General features: G+C 45.9%; 1 protein-coding gene and 1 long non-coding RNA gene across 8 annotated transcripts in view; one reads left to right on the forward strand and one right to left on the reverse strand.

Moving 5' to 3' along the window:
* LOC310758390 (uncharacterized protein) overlaps positions 1-7807 on the reverse strand; it is a 65885-nt gene extending 58078 nt beyond the window's left edge. For 2 of the 7 annotated variants that reach the window (XM_083604626.1, XM_083604625.1), the window contains exon 1: positions 7716-7801. In XM_083604626.1, coding sequence (XP_083460752.1) covers positions 7716-7736 — 21 coding nt within the window. In that variant the 5' untranslated portion in view covers positions 7737-7801. Of the gene's footprint in view, positions 1-900; positions 1768-7715 lie in introns of those variants that run through there. The other 5 variants (XM_083604628.1, XM_083604622.1, XM_083604627.1 and 2 more) reach the window with 5 other exon arrangements.
* Positions 7808-7828: 21 nt separating this feature from the next.
* On the forward strand, positions 7829-14426 carry LOC310758415. The gene is made up of 2 exons (XR_014545760.1): positions 7829-7967; positions 14180-14426. It is a non-coding gene; the product is annotated as an uncharacterized lncRNA (long non-coding RNA).
* Positions 14427-21242: the final 6816 nt, after the last annotated feature.

The following is a 21242-nucleotide window of genomic DNA, read 5'->3' on the forward strand; positions in this document are numbered from 1 at the left end:
CAGGAATCTTTCCAGGAATCTTTGGGAGAAGCTTTTGAATAAATGTGCGTGCAATGTGCGGCAAGCATATGGTGCAGATGTGTCTGGAGTCCCTAGCCTTTATGAACTCCCTGACAATATCCAGACAGACACAGGCAAGTCCATAAAAATGAATTAACTTGCTCAGTAATTTGCCAACAAAGAGAGCCGTAAGGGGCAGGTAAGAGGTACGGCCTGATCCACTCATGTTTACTCAGAAGTCAGTCCTGCAGAGCTCAAAGGCTTGCTCTTAAGGGCATGCAATCCTAAACATGTTTCGCCACAACAAGTAATTTCCACTGTGTTTTATTTTATTTTATTTTATGGGGGGGGTGGAGATATGCTTACTCTCAAGTAATTCGGAAATATCTACAGACTTAAAACAGACAAAACCCGTGCCTAGCAAAGCACTTCACCAACTTCTAAATATTGCCCAAATGTTTTATTTATTTATTTATTTTCAGAGTGGCACAGCCCCCTCTCTTTGCAGGAGCCACTCTCGACCTCAAAAAATGTCTCCCTTCAAATATAATCCGCAACACACAAAATATGCACTTTGCTAAGAACCCTTGCATCCACACAGTGCACTTTTCGAGGCTCGAGGCTGTCCAAGGAAGTGCAAGGCCTCCTCCATCCCTTGAGCTGCTGTGTGGACAAAGACAACCTGGCCCTCGAAAGGAACAGGCCTTATTCAAGTGCATACGCAGCTCTCACGGTTAACTCGTGCCACGAGCAGGATGCGAAAGGGAAAAAACGAGCCCTGGCCATGCTAACAATATACAGTATAGAGTTTCTGCAATCAGTACAGCTCAACGCAAAAATAAAAAATGAGACGTGCTTTGGAATATACAACCAACTCCGCGCTCCCCTTTTTTTTTTTACCTTTAACTGGAAGGGCTGGATCTCATTCAAACTCTGATTCCTGAGCTTCTTCGTGAGGATCTTGAGCATGGTACAAATCCAGAGAGCCGGGAAAGAGTTAAGCACCCACGCACATCTAGATCGGCTGCCGCTGCCGCCGCCGCCGCCACGCTTGGAGGCACTCAGAATAGCTTGCATTCAGCAACTTCAGGTACACCCAACTTGTAGTTTGGAGAGGGCAGGATCAGCAGAGAGAAATTCGATCTTGCGCCCCTTTCCTTCCAGACAACAGCCTGGATGGGTCTGGGTTTTGTTGATGAAAAATACTGCCACGCACAGTCTTTGGTTTTTGTTTCCCCCTTCCTTTTCTTCCAACACGTATATAGATATTACACAGCAAATCCTTTCATTTGCTTCGCAGGCTGCAGAGGCAGCCGAGGTAAAGGAGCAGCTATAGCGGGGCTTAGTAAGAGAGGCAAAAGCGGAGCAGCAGCAAGAACTTAGGGAGAGATGAGCGAGCTCTCCCTGCAGAGGCCCGGGGCTCCGCTCATGGCAGCGAGTCTAACGTGCCATGCCGTTCACTCTCTTCGCCGGCAGCCCCTGGCCAGCATCGCTCCTCCTGGGCACACGCGCTCTTCCTCCCTCGCGCACCCGGCCCGGCTCCTTTTTCTCTCTTCCACGCTCCCCTCTCGCTGCCTTCGAGCTGTGTGAAACTTGTAACAAACAGAACACGCATCCGAGGCGCCCATTGGCCCGGCTGAGGAGGACTGTGTCAATTTCAGTGGGCGGGGCTTCCATTTAAAGGGAAACCAAAAGGAAAAAGGGGAAAGTCGCCTTTCACGCGCGCGCGCAACCCTCCCTCCGGGCTGGGAGATCCAGAGGCGCCGGATGCCATAAGCCCTGGCAGCTGCAGATCCTTAAATCCGAAAGGATCCCCCCGCCTCTTGAAACTAGGGCTGGAGATCACTAGTAGCACACAGTGCGTGCGTGCGTGTGTGTATACACGATTTGAAAAGTTTTATTCAGCACTTCAGAAAGTTTGCTCTGGATCCTGGTAAGGTAAAGGTAAAGGGACCCCTGATCATTATGTCTAGTCGTGGCCGACTCTGGGGTTGCGGCACTCATCTCATTTTATTGGCCGAGGGAGCTGGCGTACAGCTTCCAGGTCATGTGGCCAGCATGACTAAGCCACTTCTGGAGAACCAGAGCAGCGCACGGAAACGCCGTTTACCTTCCCGCCGGAGTGGTACCTATTTATCTACTTGCACTTTGACATGCTTTCCAACTGCTAGGTTGGCAGGAGCAGGGACAGAGCAATGGGAGCTCACCCCGTCACGGGGATTCAAACCACCAACCTTCTGATCAGCAAGTCCAAGGCTCTGTGGTTTAATCCACAGCGCCACCCACGCTGGATCGTGGTAGGATGCCGTGAATCACTAACGTCGTATATTTATTACAGAGACTAACAAAAAAGAGATTATTTCCAGCACCATGTGAAGGCAGAAGCTGAAATGCTTTGCTAGCAATAACTGATCTATTTTGTTAGCCGCTGAGATATGCATAGCACCCATGAATGTGCATACGATGAAGAGCCTTGTGGCACCTTCAGAACTAACAAATTCATTATGGCATTAGCTTCAGTGGCCTACACTCCAGCAGAGAATTGTATGGTTGGAAGAGACCTCCAGAGTCATCTAGTCCAATCCCTGCAATGAAGGAATCTCAACTTTAAAACCTCTGAGGAAGGAGAGTCCACCACCTTCCCAGGGAGTTCGTTCCACTATCAAACAGCTCCTACCATCAGAAAGTACTTCCGGATGATTAGTAGGAATCTCTTTTCTTGTAACTTGAAGCCATTGGATTGGATCCTACCCTCCAGAGCAGGAGAAAAGAAGCTTACTTCCATCTGACGGCCCTTTAGATACTTGAAGATGCCTATCATATCTCCTCCCAGTCTCCTCTTTTCCAGGCTAAACATACCCAGCTCCTTCAACTGCTCCTCATAGGGCTTGGGTTCCAGACCCTTGATCATCTTGGTTGCCCTCCTCTTCACAGTACTCCAGGTGTGAGCTGAATGAGCCCTTGGTCACCCTCCTCTGCAAACATTCCAGCTTGTCAATATTATTCCTAAATGGTGGTGCCTAGAACTGGACACAGTACTCCAGGTGTGACCTAACCAAGGCAGAATAGAGAAGGACTATTACTTCACTTGATTGGAACACTATACTTCCGTTGATGCAGCCTAGAAAAGCATTAGCTTTCTTTTGCTGCTGTCTCACACTGTTGTCTCATGTTAAGCTTGTGGTCTACTAAGACACCTAGATCCTTTTCACATGTAGGACTGGCAAGCCAGATGTCCTCCATCTTTTATTTATGCAGCTTGTTCTTCCTGCCTAAGTGCAAAAACTTACATTTGTCCCTATTGTAAGTTCACCAATCTGTTTAAGGTTACATTGAATCTTGATTCTGTCTTCTGCGGCATTAGCTACGCCTCCCAGTTTGGTATCATTTGCAAATGTGATGAGCATCTCTTCAATCCTTTCATCCAAGTCATTTATAAAGATGTTGACAGACAGACAGGTTGTACATCCATAGCAGTGACCAGAGGAGGAATGACCTCCCAGACGTCTTTATCTGCCCCAGCTGCAACAAAACATCTCTCTCCCATATCACTCTGTACAGATACAGCAGGTGTTGTAGCCTTCCAACAGTTTGACTTCACCCCCAAAGGCGCACTCCTCCACTGTCTCCCAAGAAATAGGAATTCCAATGAACAACAATGGGCCCAGGAACGAACCCTGCAGCACCCCACTTGTCACTTTCCCCCAGGATGACGGGGAACCCTTAGTGAGCACTCTTTGGGTTGGGTCAGTCATCCAACTACATATCCACCTAACAGTTACCTCATCCAGTCCACATTTTATCAGCTGTTCTGTAGTGAGGCAGTATACAGATGATAGCTTTTTAGAAACTGGCACCGCAATACTCTGTGCATCTTTCCTGAGAAGTTAGCACCGCTGCATTCATCAGATCTTATTTTCTAGTGCAGGGATAGTTAGCAGGGTGCCCTCTGGGTGTTTTGGATGGCAACTGTCATCAGCTAGCATGGCCAATGGGTAGGGCTGGTGGGAGTTGTCAGTGCAAAATATCTGGAGGCCACCATGTTGACTAGCCCAATAGTGTATTTAGAACTCCACTGCTGGTAGAGCTGTTGCTGGGCATGGTGTCTCGCCATGGTATCTAACCAAACTTATGTTTGGCATGATTTCCCCCTCCCCCCGCCACCCAAAAAAGCCAGAACTACACCCAAAGAAGCATGTTTAACTAAATGAAAGGATAGGTACATTTCTACGTAACTACATATGTGTGCACGTGCTTCTTTTAAAGGCAGAGACAGACTACCATTCTGATCAGAGAACATTGCCACACTCAGTTTGCTTATTCAGGAGACTGGGGCAACCAGCAAGGGAGGAGGAAATCCTCAAAAAATATTGAAAAGCATTAAAAATACTCAATTAACTGAGGTTCTGCCCCCTCTAGCCAAAGCCTGCTCCCCATAATGTCCTCTTTGGGGAGGATTTTTACCCGTTATCTCCCCCCAAAAGCTCAACAACTTTTGGGGTCGATCTCTCTCAAAAAACGGCTCGCCCTAACAAAAATCCTGGCTATGCCCAAGGGAAGCAGCTGCAACTAGGAAGACAGAGCAAGGACATTCTCCTTCCTTGAAACAGGGTTCCACTTGTACCCTTACAGATTGCAAAAGTACAGCAGGCTTAAAAGGGGAAGTTACACCAGAGAAATGTTTGTCATACACAGCCTTGTGGTGTGTCCTCTTGAAGAACCCAGGCAGGAGCGCCAAAGGAAATTTGCTAATGACCTTGCGAATACTCCCTGAATACTCCCATTATTATCTGATGGGTGCTGGGCACTCTGTGCAGAGCGGAGCAGCTCCATGCTATAATTATTATCTCACGGCTGTTCATCTGTCGAGTTCCAGCAGGTCCTGAGCTGAGGTCCTTTGAGCTGAAGAACAAAGGCACTTACCACTGAACTGCTCCAGGAAACCTTGCAGCATATGAAGATCATTCTGTTGTTCAGATCTGGTCTGAAGGCACACAAGGCCATTGCCTTGCTGGAGCTATACTAACCTGGGTCTGGGTAGTGCCTGGATTGGATAACTGTCTGGGAACCATCCTACCTTGGATTCCATGAAGGATGAAAGGTGGGAAATAATTGTAAGAAAATAAATAAAGGGCATTGTTGTTCAGGCCTTGGCTGTTTATGAGATTCACATGCTTTTCCTGTTTTTGGAAACACTCCCATGAGCTAGTAGATGGATTGGTATTTCATTTCAAGCGAATATTTTACATTGGCTTTTTAGTTGTTATTACTCACCCTGAGACTTCTGGAGCAGGATGTCTACACACACCCCAATAAATAGAAAATCAAAGGCCTAAATTAAATACTTAGATTTTCTTATGCCTTACAAGTAGGACCATGTCAATGTAAAGTTCATCCAAATATCTGAATATACAATGCTAGATGTTCCCAAAGGCTAATCAGATTTAACCAAATAGCTGACTGTATAAACATTTGAAATTGTAGTGAACTAAGAATCAAAATACAGGCATATGCCATCAACAGTGTACGTTTCCAAACTTAAAAATGGAAAGCGCAGTGCTGGTGGTCAACAAAAGAGGTTTAAAGACTCAAGGCAAATCTAAAAAAAATGTAGTATAAACACAGACAACTGGGAAACACTGACCTGTGAGTGCTTCAGTTGGAGAACAGCCTTTACCAAAGGTGTCATGGGCTTTGAAGACACTCAAACTCAGGACGCAAGGGAGATACATGCTAAGAGGAAGGCATGCTTGGCAAACCATCGTCATAATCACCCCCTGCCTCGAAACCTATGACCCCACTGTGGAAGGACGTGTGGATCCAGAATTGGCCTCCACAGTCACTTATGGAGTCACTGTTAAAACTGTGTTTCTGGAAGACAATCTTACTTGGCTATGAGTGATCGCCAAAGAGAGAAGAGAAAGAGAGAAGAGATTATTTTCGTGCCATTTTTTTAATGAAGAAGGAAAAAAGCCTCTCGCCAAAGAAGAGAGGGGGGCATTTAAAATCCAGCTACTAACACTTAACATCCAATCCGTGGCACTTCTAACTAAGCCAATCACCGTGCCACAAGAAGCCTCCTAGCCTCGTAACAGATGTGTATCAGGAGGTGGGGATTCAAGAAGTGCAGCTTCTTGAACTGTATCCATGCATCACAAAGAACTTGATCATCATGCAAGCCTAATGGAGGGTGGGTGGGAAGACAAGAGCTCTCATGGAAGAAGGAAAGTCTACTCTGGGGACATCTCCTCCAGATGTTGTTGGACTCGAGCTCCCATCATCCCTGGCCATCGGCCATGCTGGCTGGGTCTGATGGGAGTCTGATGGACTCTAACAGTGTTTGAAGGGATACAATGCTATAGCCACCCATGGTCAGTTCATTCCATTTCATCACTCCTAATTGATTTCCCCTCCCAATCCCAAGAGAAACAAAGGAATTGTGAAATTGAACAAGCATCTTCTGCTCTAGAAAGTTTCACTCCTAAGGGAAGCGGCATTCTTTGTTGCCATTTTAAGGACAAAAAGGGTAAGAGCATCTGTTGATGTATATGAATATATGCAAGCATTTTCATTTGAGAGGGAAAGTAAAATTCAAATCAACTCCCAGCTCTGTTGTGTTGAGGGTTCTTTCCCTCTTTTTTGACTAATCCTTCTCCTCTGCCTTTAGGAAGAGCAAGACAACAACATACATTTAAAAAAGTGATGGGGGGAATTTCTTGATGCTAGAGGGCTCAAGCACCATCTAGCGGCATCATCCATTCATTACATTGTCAATGAACATTGTTCCAAGCGTCAAAATCGGAACCCGTCATGAGCAACAAACCCCACATAAAATACGAATTCAGCTGTGTCTGTGTAACACACAAAAATAAATAAATACACGTTTAAGATAATTAAGACAGGCAAGAAACTAGAGATGTGTTTGGCCCTAACTGTGGTTTCCAAAAGCTTTTCAAAAAAGTGAAGTAGCAGTTAGGGTGGAGCGTGAATTTGGGCCTGAATTTAACTGTTAATCATCCTGTATATGTTCAAGAGGAGAAGCATGGGGTTGTAATAGTATTACTCATAATAGTAAAAAACAAAAAAAACAAAAAAAACTCTAAGCAGTTTATGCAAAAACAATAAAAATAAAACCACCTTCAATTTTTAAAAAAGTTGTTTTGTCCCCAGCCTCCTCCCTGCCGAGGGCTACAAAGGCCACACTGAGAGCAAGGAGCACCCCTTGGGCACCTTTGCCTCAGTCTCCTTCTCCTGGGGCTCTTCCCTCCCCCCCCCCCCGCTACTAACTGCCTCTTTCCCCTCAGTCACCATGTCCTTTTGTGACATCAGAGGCAGTTTGTAGCTAATGGCAACAGCGCAACCTTCCTAGACCTGACAGTTGGGGCACCACAGCAGTGAGTTGCTTATTATTAAAAAATATCTACAGTTCAACCTTCATATGTACTGATACCTATTTGTGCCCCAACTTCAACCCACAAATATCCACCGGCTTCCGTCAACTGGTTTCTGAAGGTGAATTTCAACAAGCGTAAATCTACAAACATCCACCTGCTTCAGCCTCATGGCATTTCACTGATATCTGAATGAGAACCCATTGGCTTCCACCCACTAACATCTTCCAGGTTCAGTTAGGTCCATCACAAGATGTGAGCCAGTTTCTGACCGTGGATGCCAGCCACCTTCAAGCCACAACTCTGCTCAGCAAGTGAACTTGCCTTATTATCGTTCCACAGCATCCCACAGCCAGACGATTGCTTCTGTCCGTCTGCTGATTCCCCTTCTCCAAGTGGCAGAGTGAGCGATACTTCCTGTCCCAGCTGTTGCCCACTGTGGTCTGTTGGGAAAGAGGAAAGGGCTCACTTTTATACCCACCCAGTTGCCATGGGCATTTGTGATGTCACAGGTAGTCCGTAGCCAATGGCAACCGCTGGGGATGCATCACCAGAATCTCCTCAGGCCTCACAATGGTAGGTGCACCTCAGCAGTGATTTATTTGCATGCTTGTTTATTATTAGAATCATAGAACTGTAGGGACCCTAGGAGTCATCTACAGGAATCATAGCTGAAGAATCTCTGACAGAGGGCCACCCAACCTTTGTTTAGAACCTCCATTGAGGAGAGTCAGCCACCTTCCAAGGCAGCTCATTCCACAGTCGAACAGCTCTCACTGTCAGAAAATTCCTCCTAATTTTTAGTCAGAATCTCCTTTCTTGTAATTGTCATCCATTGGCCCAGGTCCACAACAACTCTCTTCCTCTCCCGTGTGACAACATTAGCTGGAAAGGAAAGGGGGGAACCTGGGCTCTTCCTGTTCCCGACAGCTGTGGAGGTAGTCTTGCAACCCATCCTGTATAATATAGGATCGTCCTGTATTTCTGTGTAAAATGCTACATCTTGTATTGATTCACTGCAGGACACAGTTTGTCCCGTATTTCTGTATTCTGCTACGCACTCTTTCTCTCGGCCAAGTAGGGGATCCTTTCCTCATCCTGCCCCCAAGGAGGACTGAACCAGGGCAAGGCTTTCATGTTGTTGCTTCCAGTTCCCTGCAGTTTTGGCTGAATTAAGGCAGCCATCTGCAGAGCTGCAGCCTGTGAGCTCTGGGCCCTGTCCTTCAGCGAGCAACAGGTTCTGAGGCTCTAGAAGCAAGCTGCTTTGTGTCAGCGAAGCCCAGAAGCCCCATTTCTAAACAAAGTTATCTGCGTGACATTTGAAAGGGGAGGGTGTGGGATGAAATAGCTCTCCACAAGGATTGCTCCCCACCTAATATTTTCTCTCTCTTTCAGAAATTTAACAAAGCTTGTTCCCTCATCAGAATATGCCCTCCCCCATTTATTTACTTATTTGCCCTGGCCTGCATTTATTGCTATACACATGCATATATGTGAAAGGGTGCATGAAATATCATTTATTTAACCTCTGTGTAGCAAAGCACAGACAGATGTACAAATTCATGTGTATGTGTATGTGTATGTGTATGTGTATGTGTGTGTGGCAAATTCCAGAGGGGCCACCCTGTTAGGCTGAAATAGATTGTAATGTATTGCTTTGTCTGCACCAGGTGAAAAATATCTACCACTGCAGCCCCCCACCCCCACCCTGTATTTTGCCAAAACAATGCTGGCAACTCTAAGTGGAAGCTGCTCCAGCTCTGGCTTCTTGGCTTCTTACTTACAACTCCAAGGGGTGGCAGCACCGACTGACAGCTTCCTCCTCTTTAGTTTCAGTTTTGTAGAATACAGCAGGGAGGAGGAGTGTCGGGACAGAAGCAGAAGGAGGTGGTTCTGCCTGTCATTGGCTCAGGTGGCACCTACCCTTGGTCTCCCTGCCTTCTGCCCTCTGGAATTCCTCCTCTAAAAGTGTAGGCCATAGCTGAAGGACCTGCAAGAGAAGGAAACCGCAGGAGCAAAATGCATATGTTTTTATGCTGGAAAGCTCTCCAGCCAGGTAAATTGCAAACATGGAAAGGCAACCCAAACATAAGCCGCCTGTGGTATAGTTTGAGTTTCTGTTATGAGAAGGGCTGAACGGCAAGGGGCAGCATAAGACCTTCACACTCACTCCTAATTTATGAAATGCGTAATTGTCACCAGAGGGCAGCAAAGGAGCATTAATGCTTGCTGATGTGCGGCCAGTAGATGTGTTACAAGAGAAAAGGAGCTGAAGAGGTTATGGAGGGCATTCAGAACTGATGAGAGTGCGATACTCTCCCCAATGCTTTTCAACATCTTTATGCGCCCCCTCGCCCAGCTTGTCTGGAGTTTTGGGCTGGGTTGCCATCAATATGCTGATGACACCCAACTCTATCTGTTGATGGATGGCCATCCTGACTCGGCCCCAGACACACTGACCAGATGTTTGGAAGCTGTGGCTGGATGGTTACGTGGGAGCCGGTTGAAGCTAAATCCTTCGAAGACAGAGGTCCTGTGACTGGGACGAGACGATATGGGATTGGGGGGGCAACTCCCATCTCTTGCGGGGGTGCAATTAGTGCCCGCACCGTCCATTAAGAGTTTGGGTGTAATCTTCGACACCTCCCTTTCAATGGAGGCACAGATTGCAGCTATAACAAAGGCGGCATTTTTCCATCTCCGCCAAGCTAAGCAGTTGGCTCATTACCTCTCTTGCCCTGACCTAGCCACTGTGATCCACACGACGGTCACCTCCAGACTGGATTATTGTAACTCGCTCTACGTGGGGCTGCCCTTGAGACTGACCCAGAAACTCCAACGGGTGCAGAATTCTGCAGCGAGACTCCTTACAGGGTCCTCGCCGCGAGATCACATTCACCCGGTGCTATACCAGCTGCACTGGCTCCCGGTAGAGTACAGGATCAGGTTTAAGGTGCTGGTTTTAACCTTTAAAGCCCTATACGGCCTAGGACCCTCGTACCTACAGGACTGCCTCTCCTGGTATGTCCCACAGAGAAACTTACGGTCTTCAAATAAAAACATCTTGAAGGTCCCAGGCCACAGAGAGGTTAGGCTGGCCTCAACTAGAGCCAGGGCTTTTTCAGCTGTGGCTCCGATCTGGTGGAACACTCTGTCACAGGAGACTAGGGCCCTGCGGGACTTGACATCTTTCTGCAGGGCCTGCAAGACAGAGCTGTTCCACCAGGCCTTTGGCCAGGGCACAGCCTGACTCCCTCCTTCCCTCCGCAATCTTCGCGGAGCTCTGGCCGAATGGTTGCCAGTGGTTTAATTTGAATTAATTTTATAAGGAATGGTTTTAGAGTGTTGTGTTGTGTTGTACTGTTTTATTGTTGTTAGCCGCCCTGAGCCCGGCTTTGGCTGGGGAGGGCGGGATATAAATAATTTATTATTATTATTATTATTATTATTATTATTTCTTCTGCAAGGTGATGTTACCTGTTGCAGAGCTGGAAGCAAGAGCGGAGCAGTCTGCCTCAGAAGGTGGTAGACTCTCCCCTGTTGCAGTTGTGTAAGCAGAGGCTAGATGACTGCATGTTGGAGATGCTGTAGCAGTGAACTTCCTGCAAGGACAGGGTTGAACTAGAAGGCGTTTGAGGTTCCTTACAACTCTATGATCCTAAAATACCTATTTGCAGCAGGGTTGGCTCACCTGTGGCCTGCGAACTGTGACTGGACTTCAAATCCCATCAGCCCTGGCCAGCATGGCCCCTAGTCAGGGATGATGGGAGTTGCAGTTCCAGCAACATTGGGTGAGAGGGAGACACAGGTGAGCCACTCCTGCCCTACGAGGTCAAAGTTCTTTCCACATCTTTCAATGCACCCTGGTTTATTTTTTAAATGTTCAGCTCATATTAAACATTAACTAGAAAAGACTTGAATTATCCAAAAGCATAGCTGCCTGAGTTCTCTCCATGAAGCTTAAAAGAAGCTACAGAGCTTCCTTTTACTGAGGATCACCTCCCCCCCCCAAAAAAAAAGTGGTGGCTGGTGTGAATTGGGAGAAGGCATAGCAAAAGGTAGGAGGACCACCACTAGGTGGAACCAGAGCCAATAACAGGCACAGTCAAGCAATTCTGTCCCCCAGCCAGCCCCCTGCTGAGTTCTATGAGGGCAAAACTGACACCAAGGAAGAGGACGCTGACAAGTAGTGCCACCCCCTGAACTGGTTGCCCGTAAAAAAAGAAGGCAGGCAGGTTGGGGCTGGCTGAGAGCAAACTGCGGCTGAGGGGGCAATGCTCCATTTGCCCTAATAAACCAGCCTACACTGGGCTATCCAGACTGGGTTTTATGTTTGGCTTTTCGTAGGCGTTTCATGCAAAAAGTCATTGATAGTGCAATAGTGGTGGATTGATACTGGACTGTCCGCACATCGTTCTGTTTTATCAGTTGTTCTGCAATGCCTCCCCAGTGTTACCTTCTGGAGAGGCACTCTTCTGCTGCAGCACAATGAAAGCAGGATGAAAAATAAACTGGGACGATTGGGCCAGAGATTTTGGTTATAATATACAACTAGCTGATTGGGAAAAAGTGTGGAATGAAAATATGAAATTTACTGCATGTTCGGTGATAAAGGAAAATATTATGAAAATGGTATATAGATGGTACATTACACTGGTCAAGCTAGCAAAAATGTATAAAACATGTAACAAGTGCTGGAAATGTAAAGAAAAAGAAGGATCTTTCTTTCACATGTGGTGGGAATGTAAGAAGGTTAAGGGTTTCTGGGAAATGATATATAATGAGTTGAAAAAGATGTTTAAATATACATTTGCAAAGAAACCAGAAGCCTTTTTGTTAGGGATAACAGGAAGAGAGATCAACAGAAGGGACTATAAACTTTTTCAATATGCAGTAACAGCGGCAAGAATATTAATGGCCAAAAAATGGAAACAACAAGAACTACCGACACTTGAAGAGTGGAGAATGAAACTTATGGATTACGCAGAACTGGACAAAATGACTGGGAAAATTAGATATCAAAAGGATCACAAATTCATTGAGGACTGGGGAAAGTTTACGGACTATCTGAAAAATATATGTGAAGTACAGACAACGTTAGTGGGTTTTAAAGAAGCTTTGTGAATGTTAAAGACGTATTGTAAAAGAAAAAATAACCTGATAAGTGAGTACCAATCGGCAATATGAGAAATGGAAAATGTGTAATGAATAGATAATATGGATGATTGGTGGAGGAGCTGGTGGAAGTACAAAAAATGTGAAACATGAGATTAGGATGTGTTGAATAATTTGTAAAAGAAAATCTAATAAAAATTTATATATAAAAAAAGAAAAATAAACTGGGACGTTCATGGTGCAGAAAGTTACAGGGGAATGTTTCTGCTCCGAAACACTGGAAGGCACAAACAGTTATCAAAAGTGAGACCCCATATAACTGCCCCTGATACCCTCATGAGGAAATCATCAGGAATGTACAATAAAAAAGATGTTTGGGGGGGCATTTAGCTAACTCGCTGCTATCTATCCTGACTGGCAGCAGATCTCCCCAGGTAATGTTCTTTTCCTAGCCCTTCCACCCAAAAGGCTTTTACTGGCAACGTCAGAGATTGAACTTGGCCTTTCAAACATATGCTCTGCCACTGAGTCATCGCCTCCTCTGGGATTATTCCTAACCTTTTCTGGGTTCACCCTGTCAGCTTATCAACTGATACGCCACACGTGAGCTTACCTGCGAGGTGATTGCTTGGGTGCATGTACCCATGCTCTGGTAACCATTTAGAGCGGGAGAGGGGATTTCTCTCCCCCCCCCCCGATGTTGCTGAACTGCAACTCCCATGAGCCCTAGCAAGCATGCCAATAGCCAGGGAGGATGGGAGTTGTAGTTCAGCAACATCTGGAGGGCCAAAATTCTCCACACCTGATTTAAGAGTACGTATTGAAAAATGTGTTGCCATTAAAAAAGACCCAGAAGCTACCATTGATCCAGAACAGGGCTGCGAGGTTATTAACCTGGGCAGCTTGATCATATGGTGCCTGTGTTTTGTCAGTTTCGCTGGCTCCATGTTACTTCTGGTCCCAAATGCTGGGTTAAGCCCTTAAAGATCTAAATGGCTTGGGACCAAGTGGCCTGAAATACTGTTTACCTCTATATTCACTTACCTGGAACTTAAGATCCTTTCCAGAGGACCTGCTTCATTGCCTGCACCAAATGGAGGCGGGTCACCGCTAGGGAGAGGGCCTTTTCAGTAGTGGCACCCCAGTTGGGAACAGCCTTCCCTAGGAGGCTGGCTTGGTGCCATCTCTGTGGTCTTTGACACCTTTCTGTTCATCCAGGCCTTTTAAATACATTATAGCCAGAGCCACTCAGTGTATCTTGTGGAAGATTGTCAGTACTGTCTACAACACTAACTGGCAGTGTCTCTCTTTCGGGCAGAGAGTCTTTCGCAGCCCTACCTGGAGACGCCAGATGGGGACTGAAGCTGGGACCTTCCTCATGCCAAGCAGATGCTCTAGTACTGGGCTAGGGCCCTGCCCTGTGTGTGCTGACTTTGGAGTCAGCCCCATTGGCCTCAAGGGGACATACTTCCGAGTCAACATGCATCAGACTGGGCAGTAAAACAGCCCTCCCTTAGCACAATGACCTCTTGTAGGGCTGATCTCGGGGAACAAGAGGTTTTTAAAATGTGGCATACTGAATCTGGTGAGCCATTGTCTGTTGAGCAAAGGGTGAGCTTACATCTATATAGAAAGGGAAAGGAGTAATATTGCTTTATCTGTCCTTGCTTTAGGACAATGGAAGCGGAGAGAGGGTGGAGAGGCTGGTGGGGTTCTGACAAGTGTTGATCTCTGAGCTAACCAAGCCGAAGAGCCACCGCAATGGTACCCTGCTGTGCAAACTGCTGCTTATAGGAGACGTTGTCAATTCAATCTCCTGCCAAGTGTTACCGTACCTGATTTAAAGGGAGAGTCGGTGGAAGCACCCGAGGAACCTTCGGTGCAGAAAGAGATTGATTATGGAATAAAATTATAACATTACAGCTCTGAGCATGTCTTCATATCCAATCTGTAGAAGGTGATTGCATCCCAATCAATTTATGGCTACCAGTTTTCAACAACCCCCCCCCCCAATCTCCACCCCCCACTTTAGCTTCTCTCTGAAAATCTTTGAGGAGGAATGAGTTTGTCCAACATTTTTCTTTGGAGATTTTTAAAACCTGTCTTTGCTTTCCACCATGGACAGCTTGACGGTTGCATTTGTGCAAAGCGAGGAAAAGGACAAAAAGCAGCTGCAAGTTAAGGATACAGTGGTACCTCTAGTTACAAACTTAATTCGTTCCGGAAGTCCGTTCTTAATCTGAAACTGTTCGTAACTAGAGGCATGCTTTTGCTAACGGGGCCTCTTGCTGCCGCTGTGCCACCAGCACACAATTTCCGTTCTCATCCTGGGGCAAAGTTCTCAACTCGAGGTAACTCTTCCAGGTTAGCGGAGTTTGTAACCTGAGGCGTTTGTAACTCGAGGTACCACTGTAATGGTGACACTTAATTCTTTGGGCTTGGGTGGGTGGGTGCTGGATGTAAGAAACTGTGTGTATTCTGAGTTGGTAAGACTTGAGCCCACAGCAAATCCTGCCGTAGTACTTTGGGATCCCAGGCAAAGGAAGTCTCCAAGGAGCTCAAGGGGGTGTACATGGTTCTTCCTCACCTCATTTCAGCCCCACAACAACCCTGTGAGGTAGGTTATCCCAAGGTCACCCAGTCAACTTAGTGGCAGAGTAGGGATTTGAACCGTGGTTTCCCAGGTCTACAGCTCAGTACTCTAAGCACTACACCACACAAATGCTGGCTCCCTCGGCCTGAAAGCGAGATGAGCACCGCAACCCCATAGTCACCTTTGACAGGACTTTACCGTCCAGGGGTCCTTTACCTTTACTCTTTTTTTTTACACCACACTCTAAAGGACAGAAAGAGTTTGTTCCAGGAACCCATGACACCAGTTACTTCAGAAGTCTTGCACAACAAAGCTGCTTCCCCAGAAGTTCCGACTTCCTGCAGTAAGAAAAGTGATGAGGAAATGCTCTGGGCAGTGCAGGACAACACCTGCTTAACACAAGTAGTCTAACTTTTCCGCAAACAAATCAGAATGAATGCTCAGTATAAGTCATCTGAAAGTGACCTTAGTATCACATTAAGGAATGTCTCAGTGGGAGTCAAGCTGTGAAGCACATCTTGTCTCCTTGGTCTGATCTGTCACTTTATGGCACACTTTAATACACACAAAGTGGACAGACAAACAGAGGTTTGCAGTCGGGGGGGGGCAATTTCAGGTGTGGAAGGGCGAGATTCAGATCAACGTTCAGAAGATCCATTCAAGATGAAATTACAAAAAGAATATTTTAAGGGCATTTGTCATGGGGCAGTTCATTATTTTCAATATTTCATTTTATTCCTGATTTCTCCTATCTCATAATGAACCCAGTCATCCACACAGGACCGTCACATACCTCCCTTTTTAAAAGCAAAGCTCACCCAACACAACACCCCAATTGTTTTGCAAGCATAGCCAGTACATAAGTCTGCCTCCAAACTGTCTCTGTTTTGTGGGTAGGAGTCAAGTACATCCTGGAAATTTAGGTTTGTGCAATTAAACTGCTCTGTCACCCTAGCACAGCAAATCTTATTTAGAAAATAAACTGACTTTTTGCCGTTAGGAAAGTGATGAGAAATGCACAGAAACGTGTGAGACGAATGAAAGATTAGCAGGCATATGTGTAGTAATAATAAAAATAATAATTTATTATTTACACCCTGCCCATCTGGCTGGGTTTCCCCAGCCACTCTGTAAACACCCTGTATGCAAATCAGAATGAATGCTGAATAAACTGAATGCTGAATAAGGAGATCATCTGGAGGAGACCAAAGTGAATATTTGGAACAATAGTCTGTCACACTCAGGGTTTATCCACACTACTGAGCTAGCCAGATATGGATGCTCTGGTGCATAAGACTGGGGTGAGGTCTGAAGCACGAAATATCACCCCAAATATCACCCCAAGGCAGGGGTTTCAGCTCCTATACTTTCTATATTTCTATGGGCTCAGACCAGAGCAGGACTGTGGGTCCTTTGCCCTCACTTCCTCTTGGATTCGTGTGTACTTCAGCAACAGCAGACAAGGAGCAGGAAGAAAAGGACTCTCTGTATGGGGAAGACTTTCATGGGAGCAATGTCACATTTATATCTTCCGTGGTGTGTCTCCCTCGTTGCATCCATTTGTGTGTGCTGTGGGGAGGCAGAGCTGCACGAGACAGCGCACTGAAAGGCACTGTCGAAATTAGAGGTCTCTCTCCGAAGCAAACAGAACTTTGCAGCTCGGACTCATCTCTGCTAGTGCCGATTATTTAAGATGATGTCCCTTGTCAGATTCAAGGCCTCGCGTGGAGGCTGAAGAGGGGGAGAGAGAGAGAGATCTCAGCCACCAAGAAGATTATCTGGATGTGACAATGTTCAAACCCACTGGGCCCTGCCATGCTGCATTATTTAAGCCCAGTAACCAAATTTAGTAACCAGCCCGCAAGGCACTCTTGAGAAAAATGCGGTTTCCAGAGATTCATTTCCCAGCAGTGGTGAATCTGACCACAGCTACGGGCTTCTCGCTTTAAAGGAGCCGCAACACACCGCTTTCTCCCTTTGCAGGGCATGGACTAATTCTTCAAGGACTGATTTAAACCCGGCAGTGTAAAGTTATATCATCACTGACAGAAATCAGAGTGGCCGAGAGAATCCTGTGCATGCAAAACAGCCTCACCCTCCCTCAACTTTGCACCACGCTTCTCCAGAAATGATCAGAAATGCCGACTTCTACTTTTAACTATGGATCGCTATGACGACTCTTCCCATGAAAAAGAGGACGTGTCCTGGAAAAAGAGGACATATGGCAACCCTAGAGGAATCTTGCTCATATAGAAGACCAGGAGAAGCTGAGCTTTAGGTAACTGCCACTTAAAGAAATTGGCAGAGCCTGTGTTCTTCCAGAAACTGACTACAACTGCCATCACTCCCCTCCAGCATGGCCAATGGGCCAGAGATGATGGGAGTTGTAGTCCAACTGCATGTGGAGGGTGAGAAGTTCCGCATCCCGGCTGCAATGAATGTTCATGTCCATTCTTGGGAAAGAGGAACTTCAAAGTGGGTGGGCTCCAGAGTTTGGCATTCCGCAGACTTGGGATGCTGCCAGTACCATTTATCCAAGCATCAGGTATGATTGTGTTGGCTGCTGCAAATCAATTTACGAGCATTAGCTATCATCCCGTTGCGAAAGGTAGTGAGGAACGGGCTGGTACAGAAGACTACTGTAACATGATGGAGTACTGGCCAAGCATTCCCTGCATTTTCACCGTTAAGCTTAGGACATCTTTACACATTTCAGGTGTGTGCCCAAGAAATGAAAACCAAAAGTTAAGTGCAACAAATGTACTCTTATCATACATCAGCAATACATCATACAACAATACATCATACAACAGCAACACACTCATCAGGGAACTGGGATTAGCAGAATTTCATTTGCGGCCTGATCCTGTTCATTTTTATTCTGAAGCCTTTCAGTGCCTTTCTTCCAAGCAAGCAAGCACAGGTTGGCAGCCTAAATACTTAAGGAGTCGAATTCCAAAGCGCTGGTTTTTCAAAAGCTTCTTGCAAGACGAACTCAGAAAAATACGTTGCCTACTAGTACAGTTCCTTCAAGCTTGTTTTCAGCTCAACATGAACAACATCTGCTTCACCCCCTCACACACACACACACCGCCCTCCTGTCTGAGCTGTGGCTTGTGCCTAACCAAACTCAGGGGAGAGATAGAGCCCCACAAAATGGTTTGATTCTTTGAGCACGTCGGGACTTGGCGAGTGCGTGAGCAAAGAAATGATATGATGTCAATATTTCGCTGGCACCAGGCCACGCACAAACAGCACGTCCTTTGTCTTGGCAATCATTACACAGGGAGTGATCTAAGTCTGAGAACTGGGACGGGTGGGTGGAATGGGCAGCGGCGGCACTTTTCCCGATGCCAGCTGAGCTGCCTCCGAGTTCCAGAACCTTCCTTTGCATGCGCAGAGACTGCCTTGTCCATAAAACCAACTCTCGGCCCCCAGGAGCCAGGAGGACTATGCCGATACCTGTCCACGCCAAAGTTGACTCTTGCACGCAGTTATTAACCATCAAGCATGCCAATATGAAGGCAGCATTTGGCCTCCGTGACCCCTTAAAACCACCAGGAGCCTTGTCTCTCCAAGCCCTTACAAGTAGCAACAGAAAAACAGGTGTTTACAAACAGTAGTATAAATGGCAATAAGGAGGAAAGGCTATTGAGCAGCCTCGGGGGAAAGAGTTGATGCAATGAGGCCTTGCCTGGATTCTCGTTCTGATTTATTCTTCTCTCTAGCTTGAGCCACTTAATAATTTCTCCTTGCCCTTTGGTAGCAGGATGCATGCTCCACGATCTCTCCTTCTGTTCCATTGTCCATAAGGGGAGGGATGAGGAATAAATTCATATAATTGTAAAGTTGGAAGGGGTTCCAGTGGGCATCTAGTTCAACCCACTGCAATGTGGGAATCACTGCTAAAGAATCCCTGACAGATAGCCACACAACCTCTGTTTAAAACCTCCAGTGAAGTAGAGTCCAGCAACCTCCAAAGCAGTCTATTCCACTGTCAAACAGCTCTTGCTGTCAGAAATTTATTCCCAATGTTGAGTTGGAACCTCATTTACTGTACAGTCGTACCTCGGAAGTCGAACGCTTTGGGAGTCGAACGTTTTGGCTCCCAAATGCCACAAACCCGGAAGTGAGTGTTCCAGTTTGCGGACGTTCTTCGGAAGCCGAACATGCGATGTGGGTTCCACAGCTTCTGATTGGCTGCAGGAGCTTCCAACTGGAAGCTGTTCCTTGGTTTCCGAACATTTTGGAAGTCGAACGGACTTCCGGAATGGATTCCGTTCGACTTCCGAGGTATGACTGCAATTTGAATCTATCGGTTCAGATCCTACCTTCTGGAGTGGCAGAAAGCAATACACCAAGTGAAACACAGCTGGCCTTTGAAATTTGCACTTCTTTAAATTTTGCAGTGGAGGTCTTTGGCTATGTAATGTGTTGGAATATGCATACAGCAGGGTAAAATGTGAATGGAAAATGCACATATGAGTGAATGTAACATGCAAAAATGCATTGTATTAGAGGAAACAATTTTGCAAAAAAAAAAAAAGAACATCACAAACGTGCATATTAGGAGAAATTCACATTCATTCATAGGGACTTTTTAAAGAAAAATGGCAAAGTGTTGTGAAAATGTTGAGAACCGAAGTTAAGACTGGAAAAAGGATAGAGAGAAACTGAAACCAACTTATTTGTCACTCTGTACCCTAAAGGTGCTTCCAGACTCTTACTCCTCCAGATAACCTGTTTATTCAGCATCCATCCTCTTTTGGTTACAGAAAGTTTACAGGGTGGCTAGACTATGTCTGGTCTTTACTGAGCATCCGTTCTGATTTGTTTATGAGGACATTATGTGACAATGAGCATTGTTCATACACCTGCCCATTGATCATTTGTTCATCCCACACCTTTAGGGGCATTTCCCTGTCACTTTCCAAACTGGCAAAATAATGGTGTGTGTTTTTCTAAGTGGATTTGTTGAACCAAAGCACTTCAGCCGTGCAAAAAGTTCTGGTACGAGCTTGAATCTCTTTGCAAAATGGTGACAGTTTAAAGGCAGCAATGATTTCCAAACAGGCTGTCCTTCGGCTGCAAGATGCCAGCTCCTTGACTACTACTTCTTCTTCTTCTTCTTCTTCTTCTTCTTCTTCTTCTTCTTCTTCTTCTTCTTCTTCTTCTTCATTGTTTCTAAGGGTGCCTTCGCCAGACTGTCACTTGGCTTGCAGGAAAGATTCAGGTGCATCACGGAAATATAGTTTTGTGAAATGGAAGTGGATTAAAGCACTCTGTCAACCTAGCACAGAAAATACACTTAACAAAAGAAATCAACTTTTTGTGGTTCGGAAAGTGACTGTGAAATGACCAGGAAGTGTGGGATGAACAAATGATCAATGAGAAAACATATAAACACTTTGTAAACAAATCAAACACTCAATAAAACCAGACACCATCTAAGCTCCGCCTAAGCTTTATGTAAGCAAATCAGAACAAATACTGAATAAACTGAGCATCTGGAAGAGCCCCAAGTCTTTCTCAGAAGTAGACAAAATTGTCTCCAGAGAAGGCACTTGTGGTCAACAAGCTGGCCAGTTTGTAGGTATTATGCCAAAATACTGGATGTTGCAGGAAACACTGTTGTTATCAGTAGCAAGACCTTACATCATTTGCCATCACAAATACTATTGCTTGAGGACATGACCTGCAGCTTATAGCAGCCTTTCCCAACCCGGTGCCCTCCAATTGTTGTTGGACTGCAATCCCCATTAGCCCCAGCCAACGGGACAAATTGGTAAAGAATTATGGGAGTTGTAGTCCAACTTCTGGAAGGCACAACAGTGGCAAAGGCTGATTTATGACTATTAAAATCCTTTTTGTTCTGCATGACAGCAGGCATCAGATCTACAGTTTAAAGCAGGCTTTCTCAACTTTCGGTCCCCAGATGTTGTTGGACTATAACTCCCATCATCCCTGACAACTGGTCCTGCTAGGTAAGGGTGATAGGAGTTGTAGTCCTACAACATCTGGGGACCAAAGGTTTGAGAAAGGCCGTTTTAAAGTCTAAGCAAGAAAAACCAAGTCCAGTTCCCCCCCCCCACAAGTTAAAATGTTGCATTGGTGGAAGCAAGAAATGTTAGGACAGTCTCAAG

This window comes from Podarcis filfolensis, assembly GCF_964270895.1.
Source record: "Podarcis filfolensis genome assembly, chromosome: 3".
NCBI lineage: Eukaryota > Metazoa > Chordata > Lepidosauria > Squamata > Lacertidae > Podarcis > Podarcis filfolensis.